Source organism: Galeopterus variegatus, unplaced genomic scaffold (genome assembly GCF_000696425.1).
Source record: "Galeopterus variegatus unplaced genomic scaffold, G_variegatus-3.0.2 Scaffold596, whole genome shotgun sequence".
NCBI lineage: Eukaryota > Metazoa > Chordata > Mammalia > Dermoptera > Cynocephalidae > Galeopterus > Galeopterus variegatus.
In genome coordinates, this window is record NW_007726707.1 from 48,969 (window position 1) to 65,858 (window position 16,890).

The 16,890-nt window shown below is 37.1% G+C and overlaps 1 protein-coding gene across 1 annotated transcript in view; it reads right to left on the reverse strand.

Moving 5' to 3' along the window:
* Positions 1-16,890, reverse strand: part of GPR128 (G protein-coupled receptor 128) — a 68,602-nt gene that overhangs the window by 21,527 nt on the left and 30,185 nt on the right. The window contains exons 8-12 of the mRNA XM_008570345.1: positions 12,680-12,819; positions 12,454-12,561; positions 6,640-6,803; positions 6,080-6,235; positions 3,474-3,586 (exon numbers count right to left, since the gene is read on the reverse strand). Coding sequence (XP_008568567.1) covers positions 3,474-3,586; positions 6,080-6,235; positions 6,640-6,803; positions 12,454-12,561; positions 12,680-12,819 — 681 coding nt within the window. The remainder of the gene's footprint in view (positions 1-3,473; positions 3,587-6,079; positions 6,236-6,639; positions 6,804-12,453; positions 12,562-12,679; positions 12,820-16,890) is intronic.

Consider the following 16,890-nt stretch of genomic DNA (forward strand, 5'->3'; position numbering starts at 1 on the left):
TTCTGAGTGTAGAACAAAGTGCTCTTTAAAAACAAACTGCTCTTTTTTTCTCCTCATATTTACCTAATGTCTTCACTCTGAAAGAGCAGTTCTTTCCCTGGTTTTGTCTGCAGGCTGGCCTTGTTTACCAATAGTCTTCGGAAGGCAGTATGAGTGTGTACGTGTGTGTGTGCTGTGCTGTGGGGTGTGGTGTGTGTGATGATATGTGTATGGTGGTGCATGTGTGGTACACGCATATGCTCTGTGCTAGCCTACGTGTGCATCTTCAGATTGGCAGAGTATGCAAGATTTCCCTTCATACAGTTGGTCTGAAAAATGAGGTATAAAATACTCTTTATTGTACATGTATTGTTTTCCTTTTTGTTTAAAGGTAGGTATATCTTTATATCTCCCCTAATGTCATATATAGTTCTGTGTATATAATGGCATACACTCCTATACTAATGAGAGTTATGCAATTTCTAAACCCTTCTGGATTTTTCAGACTGGATATCTCTTGGAATAGCTATTTCCCTAGGATTATCACTGAGCTTAGAGTTCCTTTTTGAGACTTTTTTTTTTTTGGTGGCTGGCCGGATGTGCTTAGATTCTAACATCTTCAGATACCTCTCTATTCTTAGTATCCCAGAATGTGATGAAAAAATCTATTTGCACATTGTATATACTTATAATTTTATTATGTTCCATCATAACTTCTCTCAGTCTTTGGATTTCCACACTAAATAAAAAGTTTATATTCAAAAACAAGACTCAGTCCATCCTCTTAACATTTTTAGTTGAGATTTTTCTCAACGATTTGAAATTTTGCTAAGTCTTTTGAAAGGTTTAATGACCAGAACTGCAAAAAGTACTCAGAATTCTTTCACATAAAAATAAGATTAGTTCTTAATTTTTGCCTAATTTTGAACATAAATTATAATCCATAGGGAGAACCGGCTATTTTCAAATAGCCTGGCCCTTATTATAGAGTATTACTAAATTCTATGCATTATTATTATATGGGAACCTGCCCATGAACAAAGAAAACTATTTGCTACAGGATTTAAGAATCGATAAAGTTTTGTTTTTGTTTTTGTTTTTGTTTTTAGTTTCCTGTTGAATTTTAATGACATCTGTGGTTGCAGAATATTGCTGGGGAAAATGCTGATAATGAAAGAAAAAAAAATATGATGACCAATGGAAGGAGCGAGATTTTAGGCAAAGGAGCTGGTTATGCAGAAACTGCAACTCATCCATATGGGACAAAATATTTGCCAGTACAACAGTATGCAGAAAAGGTTATGCAGAAACTGCAACTCATCCATATGGGACAAAATATTTGCCAGTACAACAGTGGTGATGGTAGAAATACAAATGAAGGGACAAGTATAAGAGGCCTTTAATTTTACATGACAAACTTGTGATTATGTGGCATGTAATTTTACTTCAAGGCACTCACCATGATTTGTAACTATATTTACTTGTGTGTATATCTGTATAATGTCTGCTTCCCCCCTGAGAATGCAAATTCCATGAGACATAGGGGCTTATCTTTCTTGTTCACAGTTTTGTATTTAGCTCCTCAGATAGTGCTTGATACATAGTAAGCACTCAAGATAAAATTTTTAAATGAATGGCAAGAGACTCATTTACTGTGAAAAGTGAAAAAAACAATTCTGGCTCTTTGGAGAAATGGCTGGTTCCAGAACGGGATAGAGAAAGGGAAAGATAAGCACAGCACTATCTATCGTCTTGCTGTGACTGAAAAAAGGACGTGCCTAAAGACTGACAGAGACATGGCCCAACAACAAAAAGGGACTCCCTCTGGCCACATTCGGGAGTAGACTTCCTACAAAAGAGTGTAACAAATAAATATAGAAAGAATGATAGAGGAGAAAATCATCATTTTTCAACCACTAATGTAATAATTTGTTTCAGTAAGTATCATCAATGGATACCAAAATCACAGAGCAAAACATTATTGGGAAACAGAATATCACGCAGTCTCAAAGTAGCACCCCATGGATTACCTATTATTCACATAGGGAAAAAAATGAACCTTTACAATGTAGAAATCTGGCAGACACGACTTTAAACAAGGAACAAAAAACTTACAACCAATAGGAGTACAGACTGATATGTACTTCGTGTTGTGTATGCACTGAAAAAGATTCAATGATGTAGCATTCCCACCCAAAAAATTTAACCTGCATCTAATCATGAGAAAAATTTCAGACAAATTCTAAACTGCAGAACATTTTTCAAAATGGCTGACCTAGGAGTTTCAAAAATTTCAATGTAATGAAAAGCCAAAACAAACAAAAAAGGCAGAGAAATTATTCTAGGCTCAAGGAGACTAAAGAAACACGACAACTAAATGAATTGAGGGGGGAGAAACAGGCATAATGAATATTATTAAGATAATTGGAGAGATCTGAATATTTATCGTATATTAAGGTTATAATATTTTAGTTTAGTGTGAGAAGGCAAGCCAAGCCTGGATGCTGATAACAAATGATTCTAAAGCAAAGATGAGTTCATCTTGAGCCATCTTGAGTTTGAGAGGAAAACCAGGTAGGAATGCTCAATAGACCCATTTATTCCACCGACATTCTTTCACTGTGGGCTAAGTACTATCCTCAGCCCTGGGTCCACAGTGATAAAAGCAAAACAAAGCAAACAGCACCAGAAACAACAAAATCAGAGGAGGTCACTGTCCTCATGAATTTTCATGCTGATGGGGCAAACAGACAGCAAGCAAGTAAACTGATAAATGAACAAGCTTATCAGTGATAAAAGCAAAACAAAGCAAACAGCACCAGAAACAACAAAATCAGAGGAGGTCACTGTCCTCATGGATTTTCATGCTGATGGGGCAAACAGACAGCAAGCAAGTAAACTGATAAATGAACAAGCTTATAAGATATTACAGATTGTTAAAAAAAAAAGTAGCATGTGACAAAAAATAAAAAGTGACATACAAAATTGGACCTTGAGTGAGGGGGCCAAGGTGAAGAGAGATGTGTTTATAGGTAATTATTTTAAATTAGATTTTTTTTAACTATGGAATTCAAAAACTTTAAAAAGTTTCATCATTTGAAGACTTTATATATATTTCGTTAATTACCTAATTTTCAAAAATTTGCTACCTAGCAATGTTTCTTTCTCTTAGAAATGCACATTTGTAGGCATTGGCTCTATTCAACACTATGGAATTATGACCTGAATAAAATTGTAAGGGACCACATTAATTTTACATGACAAACTTATAATTACATGGCATGTAATTTTCCTTCAAGGCACTTCCCACAATTTGTAATAATATATTATTTCTTAGCCTCTCCAGGCCTGAGTGTCCTTCTCGGTAAAATGAGCATGTTGAACTGAGAGATCCCTTCTGGTTCAAAGAGACTGTATCTAATGAGACTATGTGCAGAGTAAATTATATCAAGATAGCAATTTCTCTTATGAGAAGCATCTGCTTCCCCTCTTACCTGGTGACAATCTGAAATATGATTGTGAGAGTCAGACCAGTAACCGACAGTACACACCCAGTCTTGGAGAATACATCTAGTGATTCAGGATATTGATAGTCCTTTTTGAAAGTCTGAAAAACAAGACTCATAATTTTAAATAACCATTCCTGAAATGTCAAAGTCAACATCATGAAGAGTTAACATTGGTCGAAATAACCAAAAAGTTGGATATATCTGGATATGTCTTCTTTTCATAAAGCTTTTGATATATTTAAAAGATGAAATAAATTAATCCCTTATCTTTAAGCAGTTTAAGTGAAGTAGAGGCTTGAGAACAATTATCTAACTAATTCAGTTAGGGAAAATATATATATACTTTTCCTCATCTAAAATCAGAAGTTTTTGGATTAATCCTAAACTGGCTAGAATTGCTTCATTTATCCTTGCATTATTTTTATGTGCAACTATAATCCAAGCATATCTAAGATAATGCACTAAAAATAAAGTTGCACAAGTATTTTCATGGACATGGAAAGATGTTCACATGATCATGCTAATCTTTTTAAAAGGAGTTCTCATTTTGTGTAATATTTCTATCCTAGAACGTTAGTATATATGCATAGAAAAGTATATTCCATGTACAGTTTGAAGTATTTTCATGGACATGGAAAGATGTTCACATGATCATGCTAATCTTTTTAAAAGGAGTTCTCATTTTGTTTAATATTTCTATCCTAGAACGTTAGTATATATGCATAGAAAAGTATATTCCATGTACAGTTTTAGAAATCTGGAGAGTAGTAGTGGTGGTTACTGGGTGGGTACGATATATATAATTCTTTTTGCTTATCTGTACTTTCTGATTCATTAAATTGTCACAATTAGAGAAGCAATGTATGCTTATTTGTAAAACATGAAAGTAATATAGAGCATAATAAAAGGCACATATTCCTCTACACTGCCAGCTATCCCACACCATACTCTACCTCTTAATATCCTATTTTTTTCCGAAGTGACCCTTTTTTATGTGCTTACAAATACTATTTCTATGTCTCTGACACAAATACTTGTATGACATAACAGGATTATGCTTAAATTGCCATTTTAATATATCATAAATATTTTCCCATATCAGTATATTTCTGTTTAGTAATTGAATTTTCATACTTCATTTAAAGTGAAGTATGATGTATTGCTTTTTTAGGAAGAAAATAAAAATAAAATAAACTTCATTTCAAAAAATAACAAAACAAAAAATTTATGCTATTTTTCATGTGCGGTACGCTGACTAAAGAGATACACAAAGAATCGTAGACTGCAGAGACCTTCAGATCTTAGAAATTATCTGTTCACTCAGAGCCTATCTGTTCTTACTTTACATGCAATTCCAATCAGCCATTTTTTTGAATTTCACAGCCCAAAACTAATTACAAATGTGGGTAGGTAGGCATTGAGGCAGACTCAGATATTAGTGAGAAGAAATAGCTGAAAGACTGACCTCTAAAAAGTAGAACAATAACTCTGAAAAAGTAGTCTATATCATTTAATATGTATAGCAACCTGCTTGATTTTAAGATATCAAAATCACTTAAAATTTTATCTTTAGTATCTTCTGATTGAGAAAGCAGATCTAACACAAATTAGAAAAGAAATCATCAAAATCAATTAAAATAAGAGGTATGATAACTAAAATGAGAAAACTAGTTATCTCAAAAAAATTTTTAAAGCAGAGTTCTTTGATAGTCAGTGGTGTACCAGTGTGTCCTACTTATCTCCACTGTCTTCCCAAATACAGCTACATCATCCCTACTGGGGAATGAAAACATTTGCTTCTTTTTGTGAGAGTCATAGCATTAATAGCCCCTCAATAAGGGGAAGACATTTGACATATCTCTCTATTCCACTGCATTTAAAAACTTTCCGTCAAGTATATAAACTAACATGCTTGGTTTCACCAGAGTAACAGGTTTCTGGAAATGAAACATTCAGAAGCTGCTCTTCTTGAAAGAGTCAGCCCAAGAACTTTTGGAGATGCATATACAACTACATGCCAGAGCTAAGTGCTAGCAGTTACTGGCACGGTGTTGCTTTGGAGTTGAAAGAATGAAGAAATACACAGAGGAACTATGACACAAATTGTATGAATTCAAGAGCTTTTCCTTTTACATCTTCTAGCAAAAACTTAGTCCCTTGAATAATTCCAATGGAAAAAGCTTTGGGTAACTGATTTAAACTGTTCATGTATAGCTAAGTATGTACTGAACCAGTCGCGATCACGCAGCTGTACAACCTTATATCTAGCTGTAATAACTTCACACTTCGGACCATGTGAGTTAGCTGAACAAAGGCTGTCAGCTCCTCTTTCACACATGGGCTCCCTTCCCATTATAAAATACACAGTGCTGAACTCATGTCTCTTAAGACCATATTGTAAAAACTCTATCCCACTTGCCTTTACCAGTACTTCCATTTTTAGTCCTATTACTCCATTCCCTGTTTTTCTATTTAACCCGAGTTGAGCATCCGTGTAAACTAAACCCCAAAGTTATCTTCAATTAGCACATACTAGAGGTGTGTATGAGGAAAATTCTTGTCTTTAAAGAGATTACTGTGTATATCCTTACCATCAACACAGCGAAATTAGTAGTGTGGTTGCAGCGGCAGTACAGGAACCCATCAGTGCCCCTGTCCTTGTGACAGCCATGTGTGTCCCAATCTTTTGTTAAAAAATTCCAATAGACACAAGCATAGGAATGGAGTTGGAATTCTCTTTGGTTGTACTGTGAATTGATAAGACAATTACAATTAATGATTTTTTAAATGTTTAATTGGGTAGAAAAGATCAAATAGGATAAGATAGTCATATGTGAAATCAATTAAATATAAGCTAAGCATCAGAATCTTAATTATAGATTAGGGAGGGGAAAAATTCAAAAAAATTTTAGAAACAGAAAAAAGCAAAAAAAAAAAGTAGAATAAATATATATAAAATAATATAAAATTCAAATTAGTTAACACTGCATTTAGCTAGTTTGACAAAAGATATGGACAGGAAGAAGGTTTAAATGAATGCTTCAGAGAATCTTTCAAAGAATTTTTCTGTAGATTTCTTTTACCCACACTATCCCTGCTTGTGTAATCAAGAGTGGGCTGATTTTTTATTTCTGTTAATGGGAAAACTCACCTTTGGCCTAAAGACCATTTCAACAGACACACTCTCATCTTGCTCATTTTCATCAATTTTGCTTGAGACAACTTTCTGACTAAAATTTGAGCTAGCTGTAAAAGTTTTTGATTGGAAAAGCTTGTTGTTTTGAAACACTATAAAGCCATATGCCGTGCTGTTACCTGTGATGGGGGAAAAAGACATTAAAAATGAACCCTAGGGTAAACAAGACTCAAAGTCCCATGTCATCGTTGAACTGCAAGCCTGCTTAATATTGGAACAGAGTACAATAAGCATGGTTTGCTGGCTGAACCTTTACCTAATTGCAGTATGCAATTGATATATATAACCCATGGTTGGCCATTCCATCCACATTAATTTTTTCCCTGAGGTTGAGTTTGCTTACCTTCTATATGGGAAAATAATTCTGCCCAATCCGCTTCAGGGAGGTATTGGGAGGATCTCACATAAAAGTAAGCATTTTGCTTTCTATGCAGTGAGATGGAATGAACACATCGTGTAGGTAACCCCAGCCCCTGTTGCTTCCCCCACTAATAAGACATTGGACAAGAAATAGCAAAGGGTGTGATAGAGTTTGGATGTGTTGTCCCCACAAAAACTCATGTGGAAATTTGATCTCCAATGTGGCAGTGTTGGAAACTGATTGGGTCATGGGGGCAGATCCCTTGTGAATGGATCAATGCTCTCCCTATGTGGGGGGATTAATGAGTGAGTTCTTGCTCTATTAGTTTCCACAAAAGCTGGTTGTTTAAAAGACCCTGGCACCTTCTCTCTCTCTCTTGCTTCCTCTCTCGCCATGTGATCTGCTTGTACCCACCAGCCGCCCGCCACTTTCTGCCATGAGTAGAAGCAGCCTGAGGCCCATGCCAGATGCAGCTGTCCCAGAATTGTAAGCCAAATAAACCTCTGTTCTTTATAAATTACCCAGTCTCAGGTGTTTCTGTTAGAGCAACACAAAACAGACTAAAATAGGGTGAATATCAGGATGGCTGTGCCTAGAGAAGTTCCCTCTGAGGTCTGCCTCCTGGTCAAAGGGACTGAACAGGGACCAATCGTGTTACTTCACAGAGAAAAGAGCTCAAGTGACTCTTTGAATGGAGTTTTTGAGCCAGGTACTCTTCACCATCTCTTGAACTATTAGTCTCTGTTATGTCATGACGATCATGGGCTTTTCCCAAGGCTGGAAGGCTACTGTGAAACATTTCCTCTGGACATTGGTAAAAGTGGTCAGCTGTCATCAAAGATGCTGGAAGAGCAAGGCTGGAGCAAAGGGTTTAGCACCTGGCCTAGCCATGGCAGTGGCAAAACAGAACCAGCTGAGGAATGCCTCCCAATGCTTTCCACAGCTATTGGTCATACCTAAAATAGCAGAAGAAACAACACTAAGTATGCGTTTTAACTGAATTAACTCCCTGCACTCTGCTGTCTTTTACAAGTGATATAAGGAAAACAGTGACCATGTGACCAGCTTATTTAGTCATGTGATTTGAGAGGGAGGCAGGCAAGGCCCTGACAGCCCCCAAGTGTCCTCCTCTGCCTGCCATGTTGTTGTAGCCTCTTGCTGGAAAGATAGACATAGGTTTCTGCCTTTTTTTCATGACACTTTGACCTCACCAAATTGTTCCTCCTGGACACTAGATAACAAAGTTAACCCTAAAACTGCAGTAAAACTTCTTTTTATTTTTATTTTTTTGACAAAAGAATGATATATTTGATGTAAAATTCAAATCCATAGAGTATATAGATTTTTTTTTTTAAATGAGAGACCCTGCTCAACCCTCACTTCAATCCTACAATATTTTGGTCATTTATTTTAAAAATCATCATTTTCAAAGATATTCAGATTCATTAGAAGAAATTACATTTAGGGCCGGCCCGGTGGCACACTGCTACAGTGCGCCGCTTGGGAGCGCGGTGGCGCTCCCGCCGAGGGTTCGGATCCCACATACAGACCGGCCGCTCACTGGCTGAGCGAGGTGCGGACGCAACACCGAGGGTTGCGATCCGTTGCCGGTCACGAAAAAAGACCAAAAGGAAAAAAAAAAAAAGAAGAAGAAATTACATTTATTATTATCTCGTAATTTTTTTTAATCTCCATATTTCTAGATATATCCACTTGATGTTTCCTTACTTATATTCTCTCCCTCCCTCTCTTTTGCTCTTTTCTTCCTTGATCAAATTTGTCAATTACAATTACTGATTTTTTAAATGTTTAATTGGGTAGAAAAAATCATATAGGATTAGATATAGTCATATGTGAAATTAATTAAATATGTACTAAGCATCAGAATCTTAATTATAGATTAGGGAGCGGAAAAGAATATAAAAACAAACAAAATTACACAATCTTGTGCTTACTTATTCATTAGTCTTTTCATGGAATCAATTTTCCATTTTGTTGATCAAGTCCAGGATTTGCTAATTTCTACTTTTATTCATTCCTACCTTTAAATTTAATAATTACTTCCTTCTAGCTCTCTTCTTATTTATATATATATATTTTTATACTTCTTTGGCTAAATGCTTAGATCATTTTTTAAACAATTCGTTTTATTTTCTAATAAATGTATTAAAGGATATACATTTTCCTTTAAATGCCTTTGTCCACATCCCATAAGTTTTGGTACGTGATGCTATCATTGCTATTAATTTTCAAGTAATTTGTAACCTGCACTTTAAATTCTTGTCTAACAATGGTGTTTTAAAATTTTTAATTGGATAAAAATGTGCTGTATTTTAAGTTTTATTTTATTTTTAATTGACATATAATAATTGTAAACATTTATGGGGCTCAATTTGATGTGTTTATTTTTTTCTAATGTATTTATTTATCCTTGATGTTTTGATATATGTGTACATTCTGGAATGATCAAATCAGGCTAATTAACATATCCATCGCCTCAAATATTTATCCTTTCTTGGGCCGGCCCGGTGGCGCACTGTAGAGTGTGCCGCTTGGGAGCGCGGTGACGCTCCCGCTGAGGGTTCAGATCCCATGTGGAGACCGGTTCCCGCTCACTGGCTGAGCGTGGTGCGGGCTCAACGCTGAGGGTTGCGATCCCGTTACCGGTCAGTAAAAAAGACAAAAAGGAAAAAAATATATATATTTATCCTTTCTTTGTGGTGTGAATGTTTAAAGTCCTTTCTTTTAGCTATTTTGAAATATACAATACATTATTATTAAACATAGCCACCATGCTGTACAATAGATCACCAGAATGTATTCCTCCTTTCTAACTGAAGCTTTGAACCCCTTAACCAATGTCTCCCCTAATCCCCATCTAACCCCCTCCCCACCCCACCCTCACACCAGCCTCTGGTAACCACGATTCTACTCTCTAATGTGTTCTACATGTTTTAGATTCCACTTATAAGTGAGATCATACTTATTTGTTAAATTAATTTGTTAATTTGGGTATTTGTTAAATTTTGGCTATTTTTTTCTGGTACATTTCTAGTTTTATTGTATTGCAGTCAGGAACTATGTCCTGTAAAATTTGTATTTTACAAAATGTATGAGCTTTTCTTTTTGACCTAATAAATAGTGTTTTTTATGTACTCCATGGATATTTTAAAATAATTTTTATTATCTGTTTTCATTCTACAAACAAAAACACATTCGTGCAAATATATATAAAGGTCAAGTTTATTAGTTATATTTGTCAATATGATATCCAATTTCTGGAGTGTTTTGGTCAATTCCCTCTGTATTTCCAGTAATTGTTGCTTATACATTTCAATTATGTCTTTTTAGGGAAACAAAGAATTAAAATATAGATAGTTTGGGGGGCTAGTATTATTAACCAACATAAAAACATGTCCTTTTGAGTCCAATCTGGGTCTCTGTCTCTTAATAATGTTTATAACCCATTGACTATATGAATTATTTATATGGAATAAAAAATTCTGTCCCTACTGTTCACGAAACACCAAAATAAATTCTAGGTGCCCTGAAGACCTAGATATGAAAACAAACACTAAAAACATTCAGAATAAAACATAAGATATGGTGACTTTAGAATGGAGAAGGAGTTCTTTTTAAAAGACATAAAGTACTAATTATAGAGAAAAGATTAATACATTGGATACATTGATACATTATAAATTAAAATTTTGGTATGACAAAAGACATCCAAAACCAAAGAAAAGATAGCTACAGACTGGAGTAGAGATATTTGCAACTTACATAACCAACAAAAAATTAGTATTCAGCATCCCTAAGGAATTTCTAATGACCAATAAGAAAAAGACAAGCAACCCAATAGAAAAACGGTCAGGAAATCTGAGTATCTTATAAACATATGGAAAGATGTTCAAATCAAAGGAGAAAGAAAAAGAACAATAACATAACTGTTGAATTTCCAAGCTGCAAAAGGAAAATAACAATATCTGCTTCATAATTATCAGATAGGCAAAACTTAATAAGCTTGATAACACACATGAATAAACCTCCAGAAAAGGATGTTAAGTTTAAAAAAATAAGTTCCATACAACATGATACCATTTATGTAAATACTTAAAACATCCCCAACAATAGGATATTTTGTTTACAGATACATAAATATGCAGGAAAAGCTGAAAGATAACCATGAAAATGATACACACTAAGTTCAAAAAAAATGTAATTTCTGGGGAGGAGGGATGGGAAGGGACAAGGCAGAGAGGGCTTCAGGTGCAGCTGTAATATCTTTGTTTTTTTAAGAGGTCTGAAGCAAATATAGCAAAATTTGACAACTGTTTACCTTGCTGGTAGGTACACAGGTGATGCTTACATTATTTTCTGTACTTTTCTGTATGCGTGAAATATTTTTAAATTAAAAGAAAAATACAAAAGAACATAAAAGACTTAGATTTAGTCTCTACCCTCACAAAGCATGTGGCCAAAGCAAATGGGAACAAAATTCCACAACATGCCAGATCCACGAATAATACTTTCTTGTTTTTCAATGCTTTACAAATTTATTCTTTCTAAAACATGTACTTTATGGCATTGAATTTTTTATGTGGGGAGAGAAGAAAGGTAAACGTGTGTGTTTGATTTGCTCTTTTTTTTTTTCTTAAATTTTGAAAAATACAACCATTTCAAGAATTTCTGAAAGGCCATATGCAACATGACAGGGAGCCCGTGGTGGTGGGCACTACATAGAAGAGATATATACTAAAATGACAACTATGCTAATTACATAAATTGTTCCAACGGTAGGTCTGTAGGATGAATCTGAGCCTGTGAATGTGAATGTCATGCCACTAGCAAATATGGTCAGGCCTGTGTCGGGATACTCTTAAAATATATAAAATGGAAAATGGAACCACTTCAGCAAGATTTTTATAGGAAAATAAATTTGTGTGTATGATCTGAGCACTTCAATTCTGCTGCCCTCCAAAGGGTTTTTGGTGGGGGAAAAAAAATTATCTTTAGGGCCGGCCCGGTGGCGCATTGCTACAGTGCGGCGCTCCCGCCGAGGGTTTGGATCCCACATACAGACCGGATCCCCCTCACTGGCTGAGCGACGTGCGGGCGCAACACCGAGGGTTGCGATCCAGTTGCCGGTCCTGGTCCGGTACGGGCGCGACACTGAGGGTTGCAATCCGTTGCCGGACACGAAAAAAAAAAAAAAAGACAAAAAAAAAAATTAATCTTTATGACCTAGAATTGCAGAGTCGAGATTGCCGTAATATGTCTGAGCTCAAACATACTCATACACAACTTATTCAGTGTGAAACTAAGTAGATATTACTTTTCTTTCAGCAGATTTTAATTTGTTCATTTCACGAGTCCATTTTTTTAATGTAACAAAGTTGGAGACCTACTTTTTGTGGTATTGAGCAGAATTTGAAGTTCGGTTTGCTCATCTGGATTAAGTCCATCCACGTTTGTATTTACAGCTGTTAAAGCAGAAACTAGAGAATCACTAGCTCCTATAAGAAAGAAAAAAGTACAATTTTAAAAGTCTACATTTTCATGAATAAAATGTTATTCATGATTGGTAGCAGAAATGCTCTTTGCTATGACCAGCACACAAGACAAACAGCTCACCTTTCTGCACAGAGAAGCGAACATTTGCAGGCCCCACAGTGCCCTCTGAAGGGAAACTTACTGACTGCACTGCTACATTAGGTTCCACCACGGATTCATTGCCCAAAGACAAGGAATAAGCCTCCATTTGCTCAATAAGCCTGCGTAGAATAAAACACAACCACTTAATAACCTAGAGATTTTGTCTGAAGTGTGTGTTCTCTCCCACATTACAGTAGATCATGAGAACAGAATTCATGTAGTCACAACATTGACAATCACCTAAAAGTAATTGATTTTCTTCATCAGACTCTGGCTTTGTTTTTTACAGTTTTTCTTTTTAACGTTCAGATGGACTGTCCCCACTGAAGTGTACCTTGAACATAGATGCCAGAAAGCCAGTGTTCAAGAATGACTGCTTTCCCAGTAGAAATAGTCTTTATTATGATGTTCTTCACATAGAAGGACCCACCACTAACCAGGCATGCACATCTAGTTGTTTCCACAGTCGTGAGAATCAATTTTCATTTACTCAACTAACTCTCTCCTCTCACCCAAACCCCTTGGGGTCCAAAGCATCTCTTGTAAGTTTTTGGTTCCTGAGATGACAGTTCAGATGCAATGACAGAAGAGAGAACTCTGTGCTCACTGCCTCAGCTATAAACTAAGCACTACAGGTTTACAATGTTCTTTTCTATCTTGGCTAAGTTCAAAGACAGATTAGATAGAAGGTGGGAGGGAGTGGGGGAATCTGTCAATTTGGTGTTCTCCAAAGATGCATCGTAAGACCTCTTCTTATTATTATTTCCTACAGAAATATTTGCACTGTTTCTATACTTGACAAAAGCTCTACATCTAAGATAATCAGACTAGTTTTCCCAGAAATGAAAGGATTTCATCAAAATGTAGTTGTTCTGTACTCCAAATCTTTATTTATGCCACTAAAATATCTTTATTCTTCTCCCAAGATTTAAAAAAGAGAAAGTTCAAAATAATTAAAGATTGCTTTATAAAGAGAATGTAATCATTATTCATACAAGTTGGCTTCTGTGTTTCAAATGTTTTTCTTTCATGACACCATTTTCTGAGTTGTCAGCAATTCACACTAGGTATTTATCACTTCATGAATAATAATCATACCCCAGACTGCTTTCAACAGGAGGCATACCTGATAAAACTCCAATCTGCTAAGAATATCATTTGACCAAACAATATCTGTTAGTACCTACTAAGAGGGGAGACCTTTGTGAAACACTGGGGATACCAGGAAGAGCTCCCTCAGGCATTTACAAGCTAAAGGAAAATGCGCTAGGTATGGGAGTGTCTTCCACGTTCACAATCGCTTTTAAAGGGTTGCTCTACCCACAGCTACTTCTATGGTCATTGTTTCTTCCATATGATTTGTAATAGTCTGTTTTGAATACGTCTCAGAATACCTGAGACTGGGTAATAGAGCAGGGATTTATTTGGCTTATGATTCTGGGACAGCTAAATCTGGCATGGGCCTCAGGCTGCTTCTACTCTTGGCGGAAAGCTGCAGGCAGCCACGGGTATAAACAAATCACATGGCGAAAGGAAGCAAGAGAGAGAGAGAGCGGGGAGGTGCCAGGGTCTTTTAAACAACCAACTCTATTGGGAACTAATAGAGCAAGAACTCACTCAGACCCCCCTCGCCCAGGAACAGAATTAATCCATCCATGAGGGATCTGCCCCCATGAGTCAAACTTGTCTCCCAGCACTGCCACATTGGGGATCAGATTTCCACATGAGTTTTTGCGGGCACAACGCATCCAAACTCTATCATGATTCTTCCCTCCTCTTGCCATAACTGATTACAGATGGGTGCCTGCCACAGAGTAGCCAATCCAGAGGCTGGCCATTAACCTAATACAAATGACTCAAAGAAGTCCTCACACTCTTTCGCTCAGGAATTTTCCATTTAGTGCATTAGTTACATCAGGAAAGTCATGACTTAGACGGAACCAGAGAGGTCATTATATAATTGTAAGTACAAATACAAATGAAAAATAAGAAGCTAATTCTTCTTGTTGAAAATAAAGAAAGACCCATAAACTCCTCTACTGAGGCCTGCAAAGCCGCCTTGGATCTGCAGCCATCTCCCTGCTCCAGGGTCCACAGGGTGTGGCTATATTGTGATCCCATGCTTGGGTTCCCATGAGATCTCATAAGCCTCTTTACAATAAATCTCTGTTTGATCAAGATAACATCAGTGGGGGCCTTGTAACCAAAGAAGGCTAGCTACAAGCAGAAAAACTGAAATGTAAATGTACAAGGTGGTCAGTGTTAGGGAGACAGTTTTCCATTCCCAAAGTTAGGTAAAAAGGTTAATTAGGACCTTAAATAGTACAGCAAGTTTCCAGGGTTATAGATCAGCCTTTGCAACCATGTTCAAAAAGGAGAAATGAAGTCCTAGACTCATTGATTGTACTATGATGCTCCCACCAGCAGAAACCCTGTCCTCAGGTCCAGACTTCTGTTCACTTTAACCTTCTGCCTCCTCCCAATCTAGAAATAGAGACTGGGCACTAGAGAACTTTACCATAACAACTGGAGATGGCTGAAGCTAAGGTGGAGTCGCTCCTCCTGTCATTCTCCCTTTTACTCTCACACTCTCCCTTCTCCCCATAAATGTGGGAGGGGAATTCAGTAGCTGCGGGACACAAAGAAGAAACTGAATGAAAGAAGGGAGAAGTCAAAATGAGATGGACAACTAAGGCGTGGTGCCTGTCAGGAGACCCTGCACCTAGGTGTAGGCTCAGGGGGTGGAATTTGCAAAGCAAGGGTTGCCCTGAGAAAAACTATTTTCCTTCCCTGTGGAGAGGGGAAAGTGAGAGGTAAGAGGTGGCCTCTGCTGGCAGCTCATCTAGAGTTTCTGAAGAGAGCTAAGGGGTTAGTGACCTGACCCGGGAGCTAGAGGAAGAGGTGAAATCTTTCCCTTAAAAAGGCCCCGAGTCCACAAGAGCTTATGCAAAAGATCACATGGTAGAGGGTGAACTTGGAGACCATGATTAGGAAATAAATGGACTAGAAGTTCAGAGGGCGAGGGAGGAAGGATGAGTGTGCTTATACCATTTCATAGTTCGATGTGTTCTATATTTAAAATTCTTATTTATCCTCTAACTGCTTTCTTTGAAGCCATTTGGATATCAGACATAAATCACATGTCATTGTTTTTTCCTCTATATCTTAAGCCAGTAAAATTCATGATTCTTTACTGTTAGCACAGCATTCCCCTCTGCATCTTGACCTGTGACATTCTCAGCTGAATCTCACAACTTCTCTTTCCTCAACTTTCTCACCAAAAACATCCACTGCTCTTCTTTTCCTCTCTTGCAGACACAAAGCTCTCAGCTCTGAAGGGAGCCCACTCTGGCTCTTGACTTCCATGTTCACTGAACATAGACTCTGGACCCATGGCCACTTCCTTCTCCCACTTCAAGAAAAAGGAGAGGTATCCACACCCCTGGTGAGAAGGACCTAGACTCCTACTGAGATCTGAACTCACAAAACACACCAGTAAAACTGTTTGCACAACCTCTACCACCATCTCCAAGAAATATAATCTTTTAAATGGCCTACTTCGTGCCTTGTGCTTTTTCTACTTTGAGGACTCAACACTAAATAGGTACTGCTTGTAACCATCAGAAAACCGAGAACTATATCTAAGAATTTCTCCTAAGGAAATAATGAGTCATGCAAAGTGTATTAGTCCATTTCTGATGCTTATTACAAAATACTTGGAACTGGGTGATTTATAAGAAAAAATATATTGCTTACAGTTTTGAAGGCTGAGAAGTCCATAGTGCAGAGAACACATCCGGTGAGGGTCTTGGTGGTGGCAACTGTGACCCAGGGGTTGAAAATGGCAGAGCAGAGGGAGACTAACCTCTCATGTGCTCTTGTTTAAAGCCCTCAGAACTACATCCCTGATGACCATTACTAATCCATTCACTATGGCATGGTCCTACAATCTAATCACCTCTTCAAGGCCCTACCTTTCAATTACCATAATAGGGTTTCCCATCATCAACAGTTAAAGTGGGAATTAAGCTTCTAATATGTCAACCTTGGGGGACACAATTCAATCAATCCACAACACAAACAAAGATTATGTAAGAATGTTGATTGCTGGGCCAGCCCGGTGGCGCACTGGATAGTGCACCGCTTGGGAAGCGCGGCGGCGCTCCCGCCCGAGGGTTCGGATCCCACAT